The sequence below is a fragment of the Sinocyclocheilus grahami genome, unplaced genomic scaffold, assembly GCF_001515645.1.
Source record: "Sinocyclocheilus grahami isolate Dianchi unplaced genomic scaffold, SAMN03320097.WGS_v1.1 scaffold99.1, whole genome shotgun sequence".
Classification (NCBI taxonomy): Eukaryota; Metazoa; Chordata; class Actinopteri; order Cypriniformes; family Cyprinidae; genus Sinocyclocheilus; species Sinocyclocheilus grahami.
In genome coordinates, this window is record NW_015505278.1 from 1,140,975 (window position 1) to 1,163,953 (window position 22,979).

At 38.5% G+C, this 22,979-nt stretch overlaps 1 protein-coding gene across 2 annotated transcripts; it reads right to left on the reverse strand.

Moving 5' to 3' along the window:
* Nucleotides 1–66: 66 nt before the first annotated feature.
* On the reverse strand, nt 67–18,872 carry LOC107588167 (phosphatidylinositol 3-kinase catalytic subunit type 3-like). 2 transcript variants are annotated; one of them, XM_016276186.1, is made up of 25 exons: nt 18,445–18,872; nt 11,784–11,989; nt 11,459–11,585; nt 9,799–9,928; nt 8,384–8,470; nt 8,180–8,275; nt 6,752–6,823; nt 6,469–6,573; nt 6,293–6,385; nt 5,549–5,734; nt 5,182–5,324; nt 4,890–4,968; nt 4,739–4,806; nt 4,509–4,614; nt 3,493–3,609; nt 3,251–3,382; nt 3,041–3,169; nt 2,786–2,855; nt 2,618–2,682; nt 2,060–2,144; nt 1,889–1,963; nt 1,623–1,791; nt 1,058–1,148; nt 837–962; nt 67–293 (listed from the first exon to the last, which is right to left on the reverse strand). In XM_016276186.1, the coding sequence occupies exons 1-25, from the start codon at nt 18,507–18,509 to the stop codon at nt 279–281; spliced, it is 2,637 nt and encodes an 878-aa protein (XP_016131672.1). In that variant the 5' UTR covers nt 18,510–18,872; the 3' UTR covers nt 67–278. The 2 variants fall into 2 exon arrangements, with proteins under 2 accessions (XP_016131672.1, XP_016131671.1); XM_016276185.1 differs by lacking the exons at nt 11,459–11,585; nt 11,784–11,989; nt 18,445–18,872 and adding an exon at nt 11,170–11,201.
* Between the last annotated feature and the right edge of the window lie 4,107 nt (nt 18,873–22,979).

Sequence of the window (22,979 nt, forward strand, 5' to 3'; positions counted from 1 at the left end):
TATAATGAAAGTTGAATACTAAACAGTAAACACAAATGCTAAAGTTGGAATCTTTATTTGGCTGTCTTTTTTTTACATATACAGTTCATTTTATTACAATTTTATATATACAAAGATATTCAGCAGAGTCAAGACCTAGTGCATGAATGGTGAAAACATGATGTCACTAGTGTGGCCTTGGCACGTGTCCATTTCTCTTCTCCATCATTCATTTGTTGCTGCAGTTCATCTATCTGTTGCTCACTGATAATGTGAGAATCAGCCTCCATAACATCACCTCATCTGCGCCAATACTGTCAATTTCAAACATGAAATATTAGTAAAAGACGACAATTAATTTTCTGCCATGTTGGGTTTTCTGTGCTGGTAAATAAAAATAGCCGATAAACAGAAGTGTGAACTTTAAGTCTGGAATACACTACACTACTTTTAAAATCTGAGCAGAAAAGTGTGCTTCATTGCTAGGAGATATGTGACAAATGAAATATGTATTCTTAAATCAGCTCAAAATATATATATATTTTTTTTACTGAATCCATCACATACAATGCAATTTTCTGTGAAATCTGTGAACTCTGAATGACCAAAATCTGAAGACTGACTCTCAATTACGGCAACTAGCATCAAGACTGCAAACTGGGGCAAAAATCTGTGCAAAAGTTGTGTAGTGTAATCCAGAATTTAGCAGCACTGGCCAACAGGCAACTGGCAAACAGCAACAGAGCTTATTTTTATTAACATCCTGAAATTTACCATTAAAGACAACAGGCTTTGCCATTTTCCATGCCGATTTTTCAAAAAGGGCAAAAAGTGAAAATATGAGAAAATACACACACCTGTGCAAATTTGTGTATCTGTTCAACCACTGCAGCAAACAAAGCACCTACGCTCTCATCAATCAGACTTTGCATATAATGCACCGCCTCTTCATCTGAGAGGTCCAATCGAAACTTGTCCTGAACCTGCAGTGGGCGGGCAAAGAATGAACAGGTTATTTTACTGCCCAGCTGATTTTACCTCTGAAGATTTGGAGACAAAATGTGAGGACCACACATACTTTTTTTACAGTTTTGTCAGGCTCCAGTGCAATGTCTGGAATATTTGCATCCACCATCAGAGAGAACAGATTCAGAATGAGATTTGAGTATCTGCATATGAAGGGAGAAAAAAAAAAGTTTAATTTCTATGCTTTAGTCTACTGATATACTACATAAATGAAGTGCACTATTTTTCAAAAGTTTGGGGTCAGTAGGACATTTTATTGTTTTTGAAAAAAGTCTGTTAGGTTTGATCAAAAATACAGTAAAGAGTAATATTGTGAAATATTATTACAACTTAAAATAACTTCTCTATAAGAACTGTTTTCTAATATATTTTAAAATGTAACATTCCTATGATGGCAAAGCTGAATTTTCAGCAGCCATTACTCCAGTATTTTGTGTGACATAAACCTTCATTTCAGTTCTTCTAATATGCTGATTTAGTGCTCAAGTATCATTCTGATTATTATCAATACTGACTGACACTTTTGATCAATTTAATGCATCACTGCTGAATGTATTAATTTCTTTCAAAAAGTTCAACTTTTGAATGTTAGTGTAGGTCTTCCATTTGTAACTCACCTGCGCAGGTGCAGAAAGGCAGTGTAGCACTGTTTCCTGAACTCCTGGTATTGTTCACTCTGCATGCCCCCCATCCCCTCCACCATCTCCTTGCTCAGCTTCATGGGGGGTGGCAGGGGTTTAGGGTCCCGACCCAAAATATATCCAAAATCAATATGAAACAGCTTCCCTGCAAGCCAGAGAGACAGATCAGCATATCCAATCAGTTTTTTTTCTTTTCAGTGCTTACAAGTCATTAAAAATTGTGGTGCGCTTATGGAGTGTACCAGTCTTTGTGAGAAGCAAGTTGTCTAGATGTCTGTCTCCAACCCCTAGGATGTATGTGATGACACAATAGCCCGCTGAAAAGTATATATTAATTTAGTACAAGTAAATTATGATTTTTAAAGTACTGAATAAATAATAAAGTATTAATGGATTCACAAACTGAAGCTCACCACAGCTTTTAACATATGTGTCCATGACTTCAGAGCTGATGCCGTATGGCCCCTTATCATTTGGAGCGTGCTTTCGGAAGAAACTCTACATGGAGACAAATTAACCAAGAGAAATACAAAGACATGACACTTTTTTCTTATATTACAAACAAACACAGAAAAATGTGTTTAAAAGATCCAAAACAATATGGTATGTGCCATACCTAATTGTGCCATTAATTAGAATTTCATTATATAAAATTAATTTATTATAGAATAACATATGCAGCACATGCACACTATATTTTTATTTAAATAAATAAGGCTTCTAGTATTTACTAATTGGCCTAGGCCATATCATGTTTTACATTTTATTTGAAATAATTGGGCAGTCATTATGACCATGCAATACAGGGGCATCCGATTCTGCTTAGTTCCAATCTGTTCTAACACACCTGCTAAGAAGTTTCTAGTGATCCGGAAAACCTTGAGGAGTGTCTAATTAAAGTTGTAACTAAACTTTGCAGGAAGGTGGCTTTGCAGAAGCAGGATTGGACCACTCTTGATGTATTGCATTACCTGAATGTTGCCTTCAGTTGCCAAAACCTCAGCCACAGGTACTGACTGCACAAACTGCATAAAACCTGCAGACAAATCATACACATCCAGTGTGAAATTAAACTCCCATATGTAACTTGACTGGCTCATGCAGTTTGTTCTGCACAGAAGAGGTGAAGCAGTACTGACCATGTTTGGTGCTGGTAGCCAGAACTTTGTATGGAGTCAACTTCAGGTCCAAATTCTCTTTCCTCAGCAACTGTTAAAGACAGTGAGAAAGTATTGATAACAACTGACTAAAAATCAAAATACTACTAATACTTATTTTATTTAAAACCAACATACATCTATGAATAAATTTGGACTTTTGTGTGTCATTAATGAATTCTGATATAAACTTTGTGTCCTTTTGGTACTGTGTGATGAGATGTAATGGCTTCAGACCTGGTCCATGAGTGAAATAATCTGCAGGATGAGCTGGTCCTGTCTCAGGTCATCTCCATGTTTAAAAATGACAGGATATTGCTCCCCATCCTCTGTCTTAAAGATTAGCTTTGCTGGCATCAGAGCGCTCTGGGAGAGACAAAACCAGCGGTCAGGGCTGGACGGATGCATGTGTTACACAATGCAATGGATATGAATGATGCACAAAACCTTAAAGAGTGTTGCAGTCTCAGGTATGATGCCTTTGATGTGGATCTGCGGTTCCAGAGGAAGAGGGATGGGCTCGATCTCTGACAGATTCACCTTCTCATTATCAGCCAGCAAGCTCTGTAATCGCTCCGTCTGTCAGAGACAGAAAGAAATGATACAACTAACTTTATAACTTTACAAAAAGCTGATCAACTGATTCCATCATCTACAGCAGCTATTAAAACTGACCCAGTGTTACATACCTTTTTCTTGCGGTTTCCGCTCTCTCTCTGAACGGCCTTCATGAGCTGCACTAATCTGTCTACAAACGTCTGCTGGGCAGCCAGAAGGGAGCGCATCACTCTCACACTCTTATCACCCTGGAAACAAACATTATAAAACATTATCATATTATTTACAATATCTTTTATATAAACACTTATCATTTATTTACAGTTATCAACCAATATGTATAATAAGTGGCATTAAATGGTTATACAATCAAATAGAAAAAAAAATCACTGTTTGTACCAGTTTCGAAAATACCGTCTTAACCCGTTCTTTTGAACTTTTTGTTCATCAAAGAAAAGATAACATTACTCCAATCTTCGGTGTCACAACTGTGATATGTTATAATTGAAAATTTAAAAAAAAAAGATAAAACTTCAGTTATATTATGCAGTTGATCAATTTAAAATTGAAAAAAAAGATAAAACATATCACACTTAAATTATGCAGCTATTTTCAACATTGATATTAATGATATAAAATGTTTCTTGAGCACCAGATCAGCATATTAGAATCATTTCTGAAGGATCATGTGACAGTGAAAACTGAAGTAAAGGCTGCTGAAAATTCAGCTTTGCGATCACAGGAATAAATTACATTTTAAAACAGAAAACATGGTTACACTTTATTTTAAGGTGTCCTTGTTACAGTGTAATTATACATATAAGTACTGAGTAATATTAATTAACTTCATGTACTTATTATATAGTTAGGGTTAGGATTTGGGTTTGGCTTAGAGTTACTTGCATGTAATTATGCATAATTAATTGTTATTATAATAGTAAGTAGTACATGTAACGTGTAACACAGTCACCTTAAAATAAAGTGTTACTGAAAACATTTATTATATTGTAATAATATTTCAAAATATTACTGAATTTTTGATCAAATAAACGCAGTAATAGTAAGAAAAATTTACTTTTCTTACCATTTTAAGAATCATTTTACATTAGTTTGTTATAATCCATGTGGGTTCAGAATGTGAATGTACCTTGAGCAGAGCCTGACTGAAGCGCCGCATTACATTGATGTACATGTCATGGGTTTTGGGGTCTCTCTGCTGTGTGTCCTGATCCTCACACTCCACAATTACATACCTGCGGTAGAATGTGCAAATATTTTCTTTCATTTACAAATCTTTAATATGGAGTCGGCAGAACTGGCACACTGTTGTAGACATCGTAAGAACAGAACTTCTAAACACCTCGATCCATTACTCACCAGTATAAATAGTTTGCCAGTGTAGAGTTTTTGCAGGCACGTGATATAAGGAAGGTGCAAAGATCTTGCTGTGGGACACAGGTCATATGCATGGTTACATAATCTTCACATCCACTATCCATCTAAAAATATATATATTTTTTACACTTACCTCTAGATTCTCACCATCTGTTCCCTCTTTGCCTTTCTGCGTGCTGGGCATCACAGTGACGATCGATGCCATCTGGGAACTGAAAAATAAATCACTGTAACCCTCACTATTTTTTGTTTTTACATTTTAATTTTTTTTTAATTACAACTGTACATATGATCCAACTATCTTTGAGGATAGTACATTCAGATTTTGAAAGCTATTGGAATTCTGGGCAAAGTAATGTAGAAATGCTTTGGGGGGAAAACAGTGCATCTCACATAGACGCATGTTCTGTGAGGTTAAAGCTGACCTGTCCCGATCTCCTATTGTTGAGCTCTCTGTCAGAACCCCTTGACTGTCTCTCTTACTGGCAGGCTCCAAACCGCCCTGAATATCATTGAAGTTCTCATATTTCAATGCCTGCACCAGCTGGAGCAAGTACATTAGCAGATCCTACAAGGATAAACAGAATTACATGTATTTACACAGGAATCAGGTTACTCTAATGCATCAATCTTTTAGTTGTTCCGAAAGATTACCATTGGTAATGGTATGTGTAATTAAGTATTGTTAATACTACTTATGAAAACATAACATAATCAGGCGAACAAAAATGAGTTACAAATGTAATGTATCTAAACCACTGACAATCTGACTAACACACACATAGACTTTACCTCATCATCAGCCTGCTCCAGCCTCGCAACAGCGTAGCGTCTGACTGTGGGGTTGGTGAACTGAGAGGACAGCAGCTCCAGGGAATCCTCCACATCCATCGGCCGCCACTTTCCTAGCAGCTCCAGGGCCTGTTTGGCCTCCTGGGGCAGATCCCAGTTCACACACTTCAGGAACTTAGTCAAAGCCTAGAAAAACACCCACAATGAGATCTTGTCTTGGACACAGACTACAACTGAGATACCAATGGGGCAACACTGGTAACTACTACAATAAGAATATTTCAAAAGTATGGGGTTGGTAAGACTTTTTTGTTTTTGTTTTTCCGTCTGCTCACCAGGGCTGCATTTTAAAATCAAAAATACAGTAGAGAATGATATTGTGAAATATTATTACAATTTAAAATAATTGTTTTCTATTTTAATATATTTTAACATGTTATTTATTCCTGTGATAGCAAAGCTGAATTTATAGCGGCCATTGCTCCAGTCTTCTTTGTCACATGATCCTCCTATAATCCTAATGTAGTGATTTGGTGCTCAAAAACATTTCTCATTATTATCAAAGTTGAAAAGAGTTGTGCTGCTTAATATTTTAGTGGAAATCATAATGTGATTTTGACATGAAACCATAAAATAGAAATCTTTTCTATCATTCGAAATGTTTTTACTGTCACTTCTGTTAAATTTTATGTGCCCTTATTATGGACCCCCAACTTTTGAATGGTTTTCAGTGTGCTCATTCACCTTTTCCTGTGTGGTGAGGTAGTATCTAAACTTCCACACAAGGTCCTGTTCCTCAGAGCTCAGCTGTTTAGTGGGTGGGTAGCTCACTATGATCTATAACAGATAAATATAAATATGTATGTATAAAGACATCAGAGGAGATTTCTTGTGTACTTCTTTTTCTCTTTATCACTAACATTGAGTTGATCACGCGTGGCTGCATTAGGTTTGAGATCATGGTCAGATGGTCCACTGCGCAAACTACGAGCCAGTTTATGATGCTTACTCTCCACAAGGTTCTCCTGCAACAGAATGCCAACACCATCAGGTACCAACTATCTCATTTTACGTGAAATTATTCTTTACATTATCAAGTGCCAACATTTCCTCCACCATTTGAGCATAAGACAGACATAAACAGCTGATTCTCAAACCCGTAAACCCAAGATAACTGACTTTTTAGTTTTGTTTTCCACTCACCATGCACATCTGAGGGTCGGGGACTTTCACAATATCTGAATTGGTCGGCAAAGGGGAGGATTCATCTGCATCCTGTAAAGAGAGAGAGAGGCATAAAACCACTGAAATGTGACAAACCATTTAAGTACTACATAAAGTAGGTTAACTATTACATGAATATTTTTAACTAGTGCTCTACACTGCTTTGCAATTTAGTTTGATTAATCGCTAATATACAGTCAACAAATGGCATCTACAACCTACTTTACTTCTGTAACAAAACAAGACATTCAAGAAAAAAAAATTTAAGTTGGGGCTTGTTTTTACCCATCTGAAATGAACTGGACTGTGAAAGTAGGCATTCCCGACTGCTCATTTTCAGTTCATTGTGGGGGACTGCTTTTTTCTAGCTAAATGTTATTACATATTACAGTAACCAGCATTACATTGCTCTGTTAAAAATTTGCAAGATTTCTGAAAAGCTGCTTTCTCTACAACAGTATCATAATACAATACCTTAATAGTTATTTAGCCAGTTAACATTAAAGGAACACTCCACTTTTTTTAAAATAGGCTCATTTTCCAACTCCCCTAGAGTTAAACAGTTGAGTTTTACCGTTTTCGAATACATTCAGCCGATCTCCGGGTCTGGCGGTAGCACTTTTAGCTGCAGCTTAGCATAGATCATTGAATCTGATTAGACCGTTAGCATCTCGCTCAAAAATTTTCAAAGATTTTCTAGGCCGATATGGCTAGGAACTATACTCTCATTCTGGTGTAATAATCAAGGAACTTTGCTGCCGCACCATGGGTGCAGCAGGCGCAATGATATTACACAGCACCTGAAAATAGTCCCCAGCACGCTCCCTGTGCAAGCAGGTGGTCACGTTGGTTATGTTGACGGAAGTTAGCCTATTTTCAGGCGCTGCGTAATATCATTGCGCCTGCTGCCCCCATGGTACGGCAGCAAAGGGCCTTGATTATTAAGCCGGAATGAGAGTATAGTTCCTAGCCATATCGGCCTAGAAAATCGCAACTTTTCATTTTCAGTCAGTCTTAGTACACAATGAAACACAGAAGAGTCAAATTTTAAATGGGAAAAATATAGAAACTCTTTGGTCATTTTTGAGCAAGATGCTAACGGTCTAATCAGATTCAATGACCTATGCTAAGCTACAGCTAAAAGTGCTACCGCCAGACCCGGAGATCGGCTGAATGGATTCAAAAACGGTCAAACTCAACTGTTTAACTCTAGGGGAGTTGGAAAATGAGCCTATTTTCAAAAAAAGTGGTGTTCCTTTAACACCACAGCTTAGTCAACTAAAAAGTAGTTATTTAAAAGCAAAGCAAAGCTAACACATTTTGACATGCATTAACAGTGAAAGTAAACAGAGTTATTCTGATTCATTAGTGACTTAACAGCAAAAAATGTAGAGTAAACTGCTATACCTTTTCGTAATAAACAATGCTGTATTCTTGTTCTCCACTTTTGACACGGGGGAATTCCACCATGAGGTACATGAAATTAGAGCTACGTTTCTCACTCTGTAGATAAAAAAACACAAGCTTTACAAATCATTTGGGCTTCACACAGAGGTAGCAAAAATTAGAGTGGCTTAATATCGTGACACTTTTTACCCCAAAACCACTCACCTCATTGATCATTTCAATCTCTCTGAAGGTCAAGCGATCCAGCCAGTCTACTTTAACCATGTGACCCTGACGATGAGCTTTTGTTAGCTGCGAGACACAGAGGCAAAGAAAAAGAGAGGAAAACTTAAGGGAAAAGACATGTCTGCAAGATCAGTAGCTCCAAGACACAACTAAGATGTTGTGTGCACAATCCTTTAGCCAATCATATGACAGCGGTGTGTCAGCCAGCATAAGCACACAAAAATGCTCATCAGCCAAAGAACATTCAGGGGGTGCCAGTCCAGAGTAAGTAGCACACCAAGATGACTCAGCCCTTTCTAAACAAACAGTTAGTAATAGTTAGTACAATAACACATCTCATCTAAAGGCCACCAAGAGTCTAAGAGGACTTTATTTAACTAGCCATACACGTTTTAGTGGCTAAACATCATGTCCATGACATTCATGATTATTTCAAGGAATGTTCCCTTTTCAAAACAAGTTATGCTTTATCTATGTCATCCACAACAAATCATTCTGACTTGAATTATCCAGCACAAAAATCTTTTTTTTTATTTAGTCTGTACATTTTTCTAAATCCTCCTTTTGAAATGGGACTGTTTTTTTTAAAGGGTATGAAAGTTTGGTTATTCATTAAAGACATGACTGATCTAGCAAACTTACCAACATGGCTCATTTTACATGGTTGTAATATGAGTTGAAAAATTGTAAATTTAAAATAAATAAATGTAAAAAACATGCTATATTTGACCTGCCATATTTTTTTACATTTGTTTATAGTGTCATAAAATTTGTTTCTAATGTCTTGATTCCCCTGAACACTTGGTGTGCTTTGTAACATCTACACTGTTGAAAATAAATTCTCAAAAAAAAAAAAAAAATTGGTGAGCGCAAACAACAAAAATGTCAATGACTGAAGTTCAAAACACAAAAAATAACATACTCATCCTATTTGTGAAAATGTGGGTCAAATTATACAAGCTAAATATATACCCCATCCTATATCTTGGCCACAAGTATATATGAGACAAGCTGACATTCATACACACACACACACACACACACACACACACACATACACACACACACACACACACACATACATTCAGCATTCCGGTTCTGTTTTCTCTCATACTCACGTCACTAAGTATCTCCAGATCTGGGCCCTGGAACAGAGGGCAGTTAAAACATGTCCTTTGACAGAACACACACACACACAAGCACACTCCCTCACAACAACAAACATTCTCAATTCTCATTCTTTCCACAAATTGGGTAATCTATAAACACAATCAGCGTATCCATCTATCTCTCCCTGCCACCACCCACTTTTCATTTAACATATCCCTAATGTGCAGTAACGGTCCAAAGGCATATTTCTCCAGTTTCTGTCTCAGTTGGGCTTCTAAACTGACCTTGGCCAGGCGGCCCATCTGGTCCTCTGCCAGAGTGCTGCTGGTCCTTCCTGGTGTACTAGTGGGCTCACTTCCATCACCCTCCACACCTGGCCAGACCTTCAGATCATGCATGCCCTGTCGGAACATTCTAGTAGACAGAGTGAGAGAGTGAGAGACATAGAGATGGATAAAAGGGAGTAACAGATAAAAGTAGTGGTGTGCAAACTTTTGTGTTAAAATGTCAAAACATGACAAGTTTGTCTCTCTAACCATGTAATAATAATTTCTTCCCTAAATAATTAATAACACCTCACCTTCTATTTAACATGCACAGATTTTATTAATCAGCAGAAATAACAATCCGCACACGGTTATATGCAGGGCTAACACCTCCTCAAAAAATCTATTATTTAATGCTATATCAGAGGCCGTAAAAAACAAGTGAAAAGTGCAAAACGTTTTCGAGACAAAAGCTCTTCCTCAGTGCCACATTGATTAGTGCACACCTGAATGTCTTAAGGTATATTTGATATATTGTATGGTGCTTTTTTGTGCCTGCGTGCATATTATGATGTTCATGGTGAATATTGATGTTTTAATGGGTGCAGGTGTGCACTAATCAATGTGGCACTGAGGAAGAGCTTTTGTCTCGAAAACGTTTTGCACTTTTCACTTGTTTTTTACGGCCTCTGATATAGCATTAAAATAATAGATTTTTTGAGGAGGTATAAGCCCTGCGTATAACCGTGTGCGGATTGTTATTTCTGCTGGCTTTATGTTTGTTTTGGATCTACGCACCAGACTAACTGTGTGACTTTATATTGGGCATCTGGCGCTGCTCCTCTTCTGTGACTTCAGATTTTATTAATCCAAATTAATCTGATATAATCACAGATTCTGAATGTACTGGTTATATGCACCTTAAACTCTGGAAGACAATGAAATTATCATTGGAGTGAAGACATGAATCATATGTTTCTGAACAAATTCGAAAAGAAGTATTACAAATAGTATGACACCAAAATACCTGGTGCCAGTGTCAGTTCACTAAAGAATTTAGCCAACTCAGCAAAGCATTCTAGCGCAATTAATTGGTGTGTTTGCCTTACTAACATATGTGTTAAGTGTTATTTACTCCTGTCATGGAAAATCACAATTTTCAGCAGCCCTTACTCCAGTCTTCAGTGTAACATGATCACTTTAATGAGAACTTTTTAAAAATCCTAATGGGAAAATTACTTCTGGAACCAGTGCAGCTAAAAAAAAATTAAAAAACCCGCTGGGCAATAAAGCATTCAATTATATGACATTTTCCAGTTAGTTTGTTTACATGAAGAATACTGATGAACAAACATTGTAAATGTTTTAGACCCTTCATTAGACCCTTACCCATATTTCCCAAACAGGGTGACCGTAGTGCCCCCAACACTTTATTTACTCCTGTCATGGAAAATCACAATTTTCAGCAGCCCTTACTCCAGTCTTCAGTGTAACATGATCACTTTAATGAGAACTTTTAAAAAATCCTAATGGGAAAATTACTTCTGGAACCAGTGCAGCTAAAAAAAAATTAAAAAACCCGCTGGGCAATAAAGCATTCAATTATATGACATTTTCCAGTTAGTTTGTTTACATGAAGAATACTGATGAACAAACATTGTAAACATTAGACCCTTACCCATATTTCCCAAACAGGGTGACCGTAGTGCCCCCAACAGGTGTGGCTCGGCCGGGTCCATACACATCCCAAACAGTTAGAGTCACCTGGGCACTCTGAGGCAGGTCAGGGGACTTCACCGGCAGCCCATTTTTTTCAAATGAAAAATATTTTCACATTTGTCATTTATTGTGCAAATATCGAAGTAAAATGATAGAGTACAAAATATATATGCTACATATCTCATCAAAGCATCTCTGCCACATTTTGTTTGGTTTCCTTCTCTGACTCATTATTGAATCACACATGCATAAATTGAGCCACAGTGTGACACAGAAATTAACAGTTAATAAATGTACGTACTTCCAGCGAGTGCTGAATGCTTTGTAAGACGTTCGTACTGGCAGAGCGAGTGGCTTGCCCTCAGCAAACACCTGACAGGTGACATACAGGTCGGAGCAGCTCTCCTGATAGAGTCCTGAGAATCGCAGCATGGGGTCCTCAAGCAGAGCTTTATAGCTCTTCTGCTCTCTCTTACCCTCCAGACTGCCTCTGCAAAAACAAACAGAAAGAAGATACTATTTCAGAACACAGCACAATTATTATGTCAGAACACAGCACAAATCAGAAGTAATGTCCACACTTCTTTAATAGTGAGCAATTGTACTAAATGTCAGCAAGGTTACAAAATAATTTGATCAATGATTTTCTTTCCTGTTTTTGAACAAAAAAAAAATCAGTAATATTAAACAGAAAAAAATATTGTTATATTTCCCATATTACTATTTTAATATATTTCAAAACGTAATTTCTTTCTTTGATGGCAAAGCTGATTTTTTTCCCCCGCAGCCATTACTCCAGTCTTCAGTTTCACATCATGATATTTGACTGTGTAGGGAGGCACCGGCGCTGCTGTGGCTCTCTGACAAGCATGCATGTAGGTGTTTCAACTAGACCCGGTACCCGAACTAAGGGATGCGGGGCGAGCAGGCCACTATGCTTTGCTTACTACTGCATGTGTCTAGTCTACTGACTTTATATATTTGAATGTTTTGGGTGTATTTTCATCCCGGCCCATGACGATAGACTTGACATCATTACATCATTGTGAATGACGTCATTACTTTAGGGCATAAAAGAACCGGTGAACCAGTTTTTTGAACCAGTTAATTGAAACGAACTGTCCAAAAGAACCGGTTTATGGAAAAGAACCAGACTTCCCATCACTAATTGGCACCCAACATCACCTATATAGAATCTGAGCCCGCCAATCAGGTGAATGCTCGAACGCCATTGGCTATTGCAAAGCAATAGAGTGATTCAATCAGGATTCTTCAGCATCTCAGATGAAAAGGGTTTACCCATACGTAATGTCTCATTCCCTCCTCTCACATTTTGTTGATGTGTCCGATACTGAACTTCACAACTAGTGTTTGCGCGCTTCTATTTGGCGCAGGTAAAATATGCACTTTTTTCAAAATTTTGTGGTTACTTAAAAGTTGTTTAAAACTTAAAACTGCAGTGCGTAAATTTTTTTTAGTACATGATTTTTTTTAGGAAACGAAGGGAAAAAAAGGACATGATGTGTGGCCAAGTATGGTGACCCAAACTCTGATATTCCCTCCTCTCACATTTTGTTGATGTGTCCGATACTGAACTTCACAACTAGTGTTTGCGCGCTTCTATTTGGCGCAGGTAAAATATGCACTTTTTTCAAAATTTTGTGGTTACTTAAAAGTTGTTTAAAACTTAAAACTGCAGTGCGTAAATTTCTTTTAGTACATGATTTTTTTTTAGGAAACGAAGGGAAAAAAAGGACATGATGTGTGGCCAAGTATGGTGACCCAAACTCTGAATTTGTGCTCTGCATTTAACCCATCCAAGTGCACACACAGTAGTGAACACACACCCGGAGCAGTGGGCAGCCATTTTTTGCTGCGGTGCTTGGGGAGCAGTTGGGGGTTTGGTGACTTGATTCTTTTATGTTTTCCCATGGAGCGGTTCTGGGTAGCCTTCACCATCACGCTCTTGGTGGGTCAAGCGAGAGAGTGGGGAATGGCCATGTGGGATAACAAGTAGAACTGCTGCTCCTCTTTTGAGAATTTCACTAGAGCCGCGTCAGGAGCGGCGAGTGACACGCCTCCCCAACATCTCGTTTTCCCCGAGGAGGAGCCGATGCAGGTCGGGAGAGCACGGTTGACTGTAAGAAAGCGACGTTATCGCCTACTACTGCGGGGAAGCAGGTCACGTGGCAGCTCAAAGGAGCATGTACGTGAGCGTCACTAATACTTAACTGCCCTCTGGTGGTTGTTGTGAGTTCCAAGCCTCGTTACTGTTCAATGGGGCTGCTTATCAGGTTCTGGCATTGATTGACTCGGAAGCAGAGGGCGATTTCATGGATTCATGGACAACACGCTTGGGACTTTCGTCTGTTGCCCTGGCCGAGCCTATATCGGCCAGAACACTTTGCAGCACCCTTCTCACCAGTATTACCAATGCTACTAAGTTTGTAACACTCACACTTTCCGGCCTTGATTCTTTTATGTTTTCCCATGGAGCGGTTCTGGGTAGCCTTCACCATCACGCTCTTGGTGGGTCAAGCAAGAGAGTGGGGAATGGCCATGTGGGATAACAAGTTGAACTGCTGCTCCTCTTTTGAGAATTTCACTAGAGCCGCGTCAGGAGCGGCGAGTGACACGCCTCCCCAACATCTCGTTTTCCCCGAGGAGGAGCCGATGCAGGTCGGGAGAGCACGGTTGACTGTAAGAAAGCGACGTTATCGCCTACTACTCTACTACTGCGGGGAAGCAGGTCACGTGGCAGCTCAAAGGAGCACGTACGGTGAGTGTCACTAATACTTAACTGCCCTCTGGTGGTTGTTGTGAGTTCCAAGCCTCGTTACTGTTCAATGGGGCTGCTTATCAGGTTCTGGCATTGATTGACTCGGAAGCAGAGGGCGATTTCATGGATTCCGGGCTGGCAACACGCTTGGGACTTGGGACGCTTGGGTTGCCCTGGCCGAGCCTATATCGGCCAGAACACTTTGCAGCACCCTTCTCACCAGTATTACCAATGCTACTAAGTTTGTAACACTCACACTTTCCGGCAATCATGCTGAGGAGATTTGTTTCCTCCTTATCCATTCACCCACTGCTCCAGTGGTTTTAGGACACACCTGGCTGATTAAGCATAACCCCCACATTGACTGGGCTCCTAACGTCGTGTTGGCTTGGAGCCCTTTCTGTTTAGCTCAATGTTTGGGTGCTACATTTTCCCCACGGGGCACTTTGAGTATTTGGTCATGCCGTTTGGGCTTTCTAACTCCCCGCCGGTCTTCCAGGCACTCGTCAGTGAGGTGCTCAGAGACATGGTCGACCGGTTTGTTTTTGTTTACGTTGACGATATCCTGATCTTCTCCCAGAAAGAGCGCGATCATGTCCAGCACGTCAGGCGAGTGCTCCAGCGGTTACTTGAGAATTGTTTATTCGCCAAGGTGGAGAAATGCGAGTTTCACGCACAGTCAGTTCCGTTCCTGTGATTTATCCTCTCTCCCGAGGGTATCCGAATGGATCCTGCCAAAGTAAAAGCAGTTGCTGATTTGCCCACCCCAGATAGTTGTAGAGCAGTCCAGCGATTTCTGGGTAGTTACTTGCTGTTAAGCTGGCTCTGGAGGAGTGGCGTCACTGGTTAGAGGGCACGGGGGTCGCTTTTATTGTTTGGACTGACCACAAAAACCTCAAATACATCCGCACCGCTAAGAGACTAAATTCTCGGCAGGCTCGCTGGGCATTGTTTTTTGGGCGGTTTAGGTTTACCATGTCTTAACGCCTGGGTTCCAAGAATGGTAAACCCGATGCGCTGTCGCAGATCTTGAGGCTGAGGCTAGTCCCACCCTCCCTGTGCCCATTCTGCCTCCCGAATGGGTGGTGGCGGCGTTCACCTGGGGGGTGGAATCCAAGGTCCGCGCAGCATTACGTGACGCTGCTATTCCCGCGGGGTGCCCAGAGGGTCGCCATGCTGCCCTGTGCCTCGCTCTACTCTCAGGTGGCTGGTCCTGTGCAAGCGCTGGGTCTTGGGAAGTAATCAACCTGTTTGGTCCGCATCCCTCTGCCGACCGAAGCTGGATTACTCCAGAGACTTGCTCACTGTTTTGGTTACAGCTTTATTTTTGTTCACCTTTTTGAGAATAAACCTCTGTTTGCATCTAATCCTCTGCATTTGAGTCCTCGGTTCACCTCGTCTCATCACATAGAGTTAGAACCGGTGAATGCGGTTTACAGGTTTCATAGAAAGAGAATGATGTGTGCCAAATGAGTCGCTGTAGAAACCGAATATATTAATGGTTGCGGACGACATAGCTCAAATCGAGAGCCAACGCAAACGTAATCACATGTGAAATAAAACGTCATCATGTATTAAAGAAGTGTAGCTTGATTAAGTGCTGGAAATAGCGGATGATGGGCACAGAACGGACACAAAACTCAAGAGACATTTACAGTCACACACAGGTGTTTTGTGCAAACAAGGGATGTTTAGATAGCTATAGAAGAATTCATGTTCACGTTTTTTTTTTAATATATATATTTAACTTACAGATCTCAGTTTAAATGCTTCAGTTGGTTTTCTATTCTATCAGTTTAAATGCTTCAGTTGGTTTTGATATTATATTATGTTAGGCCTATATTATAAACCTAATAAATAATTGACCTTGTTTTTTAATGGAGGCTCTTATGCTCATCAAGGATGCATTTATTTGATCGAAAATACAGAAAAAAACTGTAATATTGTGAAACATTTTAGCAATTTCTAATATTGGTTTCCTATTTTAATATACTTTAAAACAGAATTTATTCCCGTGAAGCAAAGCTGAATTTTCAACATCATTACTCCAGTATAGTGTCACATGATCCTTCAGAAATCCTTCTAATATGCTGATTTATTATCAGTGTTGAAAATGTTGCGCTGCTTAATATTTTTTTTTGGAACCTGTGATACTTTTTTCTTTGATTCTTTGATTAATAAAAAGTTAAAAAAGAACAGCATTTATTCAAAATAGAAATCTTTTCTAAAAATATAAGTCTTTACTATCACTTTTTATCCATTTAACACATTCTAGCTGAATAAAAGTATTAATTTCTTTAAAATTACTGACTTTTGAATAGTAGTGTATATTGGAACACAAATGGTCTATTTTGAATAAACACAGTTCTTTTGAACTTTTTATTTATCAAAGAATCCTGAAAAAATATCACAGGTCCCAAAAAAAATATTAAGCAGCACAACTGTTTACACATACTGGGAAAAATGTATAGCCTGAATGCACTGTAAGTCTCTTTGGATAAAAGCGTCTGCTAAATGCATAAATTATTATTATTATATTATTATAGTTTCCAACATTTATTTTTCTAAAAATATAAGTCTTTACTATCACTTTTTATCCATTTAACACATTCTAGCTGAATAAAAGTATTAATTTCTTAAAAATTACTGACTTTTGAATAGTAGTGTATATTGGAACACAAATGGTCTATTTTGAATAAACACAGTTCTTTTGAACTTTTTATTTATCAAAGAATCCTGAAAAAATATCACAGGTCCCAAAAAAAATATTAAGCAGCACAACTGTTTACACATACTGGGAAAAATGTATAGCCTGAATGCACTGTAAGTCTCTTTGGATAAAAGCGTCTGCTAAATGCATAAATTATTATTATTATATTATTATAGTTTCCAACATTTATTTTAAATTAGCATATTAGAATGATTTGTGAAGGATCATGTGACACTGAAGACTGGAGTAATGATGCTGAAAATACAGCTTTGCTTCATAGGAATAAATTCTATTTTAAAGTCTATTAAAATAGAAAACTTTTATTTTAAATTGCAATAATATTTCACAATATTATTTTGTGAAATAATATTCAGTATTTTTATCTAATAGATACAGCCTTGATGAGCATAAGAAACGTCTTTAATAAACATTATTGATCCCAAACTTTTGAACGGCAGTGTATTATACTATAATAAAAAATAAAATAAAATATAGTTTTCTCAGGTAACCTAAAATGTACATCATTTAGTCACGGGTCAAATTAAATACAAATAGCACATTAAAGTTAAAAGTTACACACTTTTTTTGTCTACAGGTCTGGTATAAAGAATGTTTTTGCTCAGGTGGCCGAAATGTCCGCCCAATAGAGAAAAGTTTTGCTCAGCAAGAAAACACATCAGAGGGAACATTGGTTACAAGTCTAACCATTAGGCCACGGCTGCCCCCTAGAGAAGGTCAGAACCGCCTAATCATCCCGTCAATCCAAGTGCTTCACATGGTGACAGCTCTTCTTAATGCAGTTTGGCTTTTACAGTCGCTGTCCTATGATGAAGTTTGCTTGCTTGCACCCCGTGATTCCTTCCTTCTGTTCTTCTAACGTAATGCATGCAGCACGCACAGTGAAATTAAACTGATTCCATCATGCGCGTGTGGACACTCGAGGGTCAGAAGAATCATTTATGATCTTTATTTATGATCCACACGTACACGGACAGAGACTCGTTAAGATCGAGGGCAAAAAAAAGAATGATGTCAATAGACAGATGACAGCCCTAAACACAAAAGCTCTCGCTGGACTCGTGTTAACGCTTCTGTCTCACAGTATTGCCATGCTCGCTTTGGTCAACATCGCAACGATTTGATATCATGGAAGGAAGATTCCTCCGTTTTCCTTTAAAATAAAAGTGCAGGACATTTGATAAAATGATGAATGTCCTGAACTCCTGATCAAAATGGCCAGTAGACACTCTTACATTTAGTCATTTAGCAGACGCTTTTATCCAAAGCGACATACAATTGAGATTTATTATTTAAAATCATATTAAATTGCATACAGCGATATAGATGGATATGATACATAGCATCTTCCAGTTTGTTTATTCCGCCTCTGTTGACATTCTGCTGGTTTGACAGTTCTGCAATCAAAACAATGACTAAGGTCCAGAAACATACTCACATTTTCAGTTGGACGTTTATGTCCAGATCGCAACTATACACATAGTTAAACTTGTCTGTGTCCATCTTCAGTAATAGACGAAGTGTTGTGCAAAACCGTAGTGAATCAAACAAAGCGGATATAAAAGAAAAAAGTCAGGTTTGTCAGGCGATGGGAAATAAACTGCAGGGCCTAGAGCAAAGACCCTGCACTGGATCTGCTTCAGCTTTTGCGTTTCGAGGCAGTTTATATTCTTGATATAACTCGGTCTGATTACTGAAAACCAATATGGCCGGTCAAATATACTATCAGTCTTAATTTAAGACAATAATAAAGTTGTAATAAACATCTGCCAGGGCTTCATCGCGTCCGTTTTTCGATGAAAAACATTATAACCAGACGTAAATAATCGATGTCATATCGTTCCATAGCCGTAGCGACTTGTATGGACTGAACGGATCAGAAATGACTTCTTTGGTCTGGTGAATCTCGTTGGCTTCCTGTTTGGTTTAAGAACGGAGAGTAAAATAGGACAAATTTCGTAAGGCGTTCAAAAGCCCTCTTGAAGTGCATTTGGTTATACATATAGAGTACTGTTATTTGCATTGATAATTCTGAGTCTTTGAGTTGAACCTGAATTAAGGCATGTCACTGTAGATTATAGAATATGTTTATACTAAAACTTTTGTATAAGTGTCAAATATTTAAATATGTATAATTAATTTAATTATGTACTGCACTTCATTAATAAAAATAAAAAGGATGCATTTATTCTTTCATGTGATTTTGTAGGTCCTGTTTGGAATCTTTTTAAATTGCATGTCATTGTGGTCCCCATCTATTAAGAATTTTCCAAAGCATCAACAAAAAAGAAGAACAGGTATTTATATATTGCACTCAACTCACTTTGTGATCGTTTAATATGCTTGGACCTGCTGTGAAACTAGCAGGTTATGGCCTTTGTCAGCCATTCTGCACAGCAGGTGGACAAGTCATTTGCGATTGCTATCTGTCTTTTGGGTGCATGAACATAATTTTCTCCAAGTATGTTCTCCAATGCCATGAACATTTTATTGGTGCGTTTGTGTATATAGGCACCAAAATAGGTTGTACTTCCTAAAAATCTCATCTCTCTTCACACAAGTGTGTTCCTTGCCCTCATTTGTGAGGGCAAAAAAGAACCATGCCAATAAAATGATTGAGAAAACAAGCTGTTCTTGCTTTTAATTTACATTCGCTGACAGCTTGGCATTCAAGCACTCGCATCCTAAATCTTAGTGCAACCTTGGGTCCCCCCTGCACATTAGTGTGTGGTTATATAATAAATGGTGATGAGTCAGACTGCACAACAGAACAGGACCACAGTCCATTACATCCTCCGCTCGGGACTCAAGAGCTGTTAAAGAGCATAAGGCTCATTGCCACCCCTCATGTGTTCCGAACACTCGCAGAGGGGGCTCTGCTTCCTTGCTCTCAGGTTTAAAGCCACATTCCTTTGAGTTGAAGCCAAAGGGCAGCTGCACTCTTGGGATGATGAAGGTTTCCACTGGCTTGACCTCAGCAGGCCTGGACTTTTATATTCAGGAATTGTTTATGACCCATCAATAATTGCTCATATGATAGATTAAGTATTTGCAAGTATGATCAATCTGAATTATTTATATTTTTAATAAAATGGGTAGTGCAGTTTAAATTCATTGTAAACTAAATTAAAATGATTCTGTTTCAATCAGTAGATTGTTTCAAAAGATTTATCTAAACAAAAAAGCACATTGGCAATGTGAGTGGTACTTGTAGAGCAGGGGTACTTAGAATTTTTTTCTTTTTTAATTATCTGTCCTTCTGACACACTGCATGAACTTAAAATCTTCAGATTCAGTCTTTTAAAAATACTACTTAAAACTGAGCATCTTCAAACTTCAGGCTTTTACAACTACTGCAGAATTTCAGGCTAGCCTTTTTCAAGCCAACGTTAAAGTTTGTCTTGTCAAAATTACTATCTAGTTTTCATTAGTATCTCAGTTGAAGACTCATCTGTATTCTGTTGTGTTGTAACTGCTGATTATGTGTAATATTGTATATGTTGTAAATGTTTGAAATTGTAAAAGTTTTGTCTGTTTTGTGGAAGACACATGTAAAACATCTTGTTCGTACTTCTGTCTTTTCGTAGAATTACTTCCTTTTCGTATTTCTGTTTCCCAGGATTCTGTTCTGGGCAAATAATCTTATTTTCCCAGAATTGCATTACAGATGGCTACATAAGACATAAGTTGGGAAACATTGGCATAACTTACCCAAGGTTTACCATTAAATCAGGAAGTGCATCTGTTGAATAGACTTATTCATAACAGCACTTTTATTTACTTCTTCCATTTAACGACAATAACCAAAGATTAATTGACAACCAAAAAATGAGAACTTCTGCCCTATGGCCTTTTGGCAATTTTTCAGCTCCTATTGGACACAAATCATGTCCTATGAGGCAGAAAGTTTTAAATACGACACCAGTTCTAACGTTCAACCAGAGGGGAACATGGTCAGAATGCACGACCAGAGCAGAGGAGAGACTGTGAGTCACTTTGTCCAAACTGAGGTGCTGTCAGAGCAATACAGCAGTAGTACAACATGCAGTACACAGGGAGGAGCTTTCAACACCTTTCAGACTACTGTGGGGTGACACAGGCGTGAATGCTACAGACAGACTTTGTGGTACCCCAGGGCCTCCTTGGAAAACGGCTGTTTCTTCTATCGCAATTATTTCCATCTTGATAGCAAAGATGACGAGAGATGAGCTAATGTGCGAACGAGTATGTAATGTTTGGTTCTGGCTCAAAGAACGTTACCTTCTCGGCATCCGCTCAAAGCCTAATCCCTCACACTTGACACCTACCTAGGATCCTTCCTCAACAACAAAAAAGCAGTTCAGGAATATTACATCTTCATCTTCTCTGGTCATAAACACACACACACACACACACACACACCTGCAGCGGTTGTGCAATAAAAGTCCAATTCTGCCTTTATGAGCTTTCTCCTGCTCATGAACATCTTCAGCTGAACCAGACCTACGTGAGGTCACCACGACCATGACATCATCAGTATGAGCTCAGGCCAAAGGAGCAGACCAGGGTCATGGCAACCTGAGGACCACAGTTGTGATGGATGCCTGCTATTGTGTGTTTGAAGATCACCTAGTAACATTTAGTGATGTTGAGGACCACCAGTTGACCAGCCTTAGCATGCATCTGAGGTGACATCTGACAATAAACTAAAAGTTACTTTATCAATCCCATCCACCAAAACCCAGATGAAAGCTGGATGACCGCCCTGCATCATATTTACTGAATAAAATCCAACACTTGTTTCTAACTAATTTTGGGGTGCTGATTCCAAAATTAGTGCCTGTTTTGCTCAGTGGCATTTTGTTTGAGCATTTTAGCATTTTCGATTTTGACAACCATTTATAAGTTGAAGAAGTCTTGTATTATCCCTTAATCACCAAAAACCTGCCACAAAGACACGATTCCTATATCTTCCTTTGAACCCGGTTACAACTATTTGTTCAGTTCTTAGCCGATTTTCACATATATTAATGATTCAGAAGGTGATAAATGAACAATTCTGACATTAATTTGTGCAAAATTAGAAGTATATGGCCAGTGACAGAAGAAAATGCAAGCATGTGCCAGATGTTTTCTGTTACACCTGTGGGTGTTTTATTACATCAAAAAAGTTACAGAAAATTACAGATTTTGTGGGGAAAAAAGTATTTATTTATAAACTTGTGTTTATGTAAACTTATTTGATATTACATGGAGTTTTTGAACATATTTTCCACTCCTTTGCATATTGTAAGTTAAATGATACATTTTCAATACTTCATTTTGTAATTAAAACCATTAAAACTGACGGCTTTTGTTATTTTGATCGCTGGATTAAAGCTGATACATAGGCCTACTCTGTGTGTGTGTGTGTGTGTGTGTGTGTGTGTGTATGTGTGTGTATATTTATAAATTCATATATATATATATATATATACAAATTTCTTATATTGTGGGGAAAAAACTGGACATGATGGAAAGTTTAATATTTCTGAACTCAGCATCATCAAATTAGATAAAATTACGCCTTTTTCATTTTTATTTATTTATTTATTTTTCAAAATGTAGGGCTGTTATCTTTAATTGGCAACTCATATCATCCATATTTGTTCTGCATGCTGTCTCGCGTCAACTTTTTGCTCTCTCTTGCTCTCTAGCTCTCTTCCCCACCTCTCTTAGTCATCTCAGGATGTGTCAGAATTTCTATAGTTTTTCAAGGTCATGCCCAGTGGAGCGGAGAATGGTAATCACCGGAGAGAAAAACCAAGTGGTGCCAAGCCACAGCTTTTTCCTCTGCACACCCCCCTCAATCAGCCTAACTAGCCTGCCCCCACCCCAGAAACACACCTCAGAAAGGGGGTAAACCACTCCTCACACCCATCCCATGAACTCAAGGGGTATAAATGAAGGTGCAAAAGAGTGGAGAACGATTCAGAGGGCGATCAAACAACTCAG

Bases quoted from the DNA above. Each gene is read 5' to 3' on its own strand.
- LOC107588167 (XM_016276186.1), bottom strand. From the start codon at position 18,509: ATGGACACAGACAAGTTTAACTATGTGTATAGTTGCGATCTGGACATA. The intron at 2,683-2,785 runs GTCAGTACTGCT...ATTTGTCTGCAG, and splicing joins GGCTACCAGCACCAAACATG to GTTTTATGCAGTTTGTGCAG. The intron at 1,792-1,888 runs GTACACTCCATA...TCTGGCTTGCAG, and splicing joins CTTGCTTCTCACAAAGACTG to GGAAGCTGTTTCATATTGAT.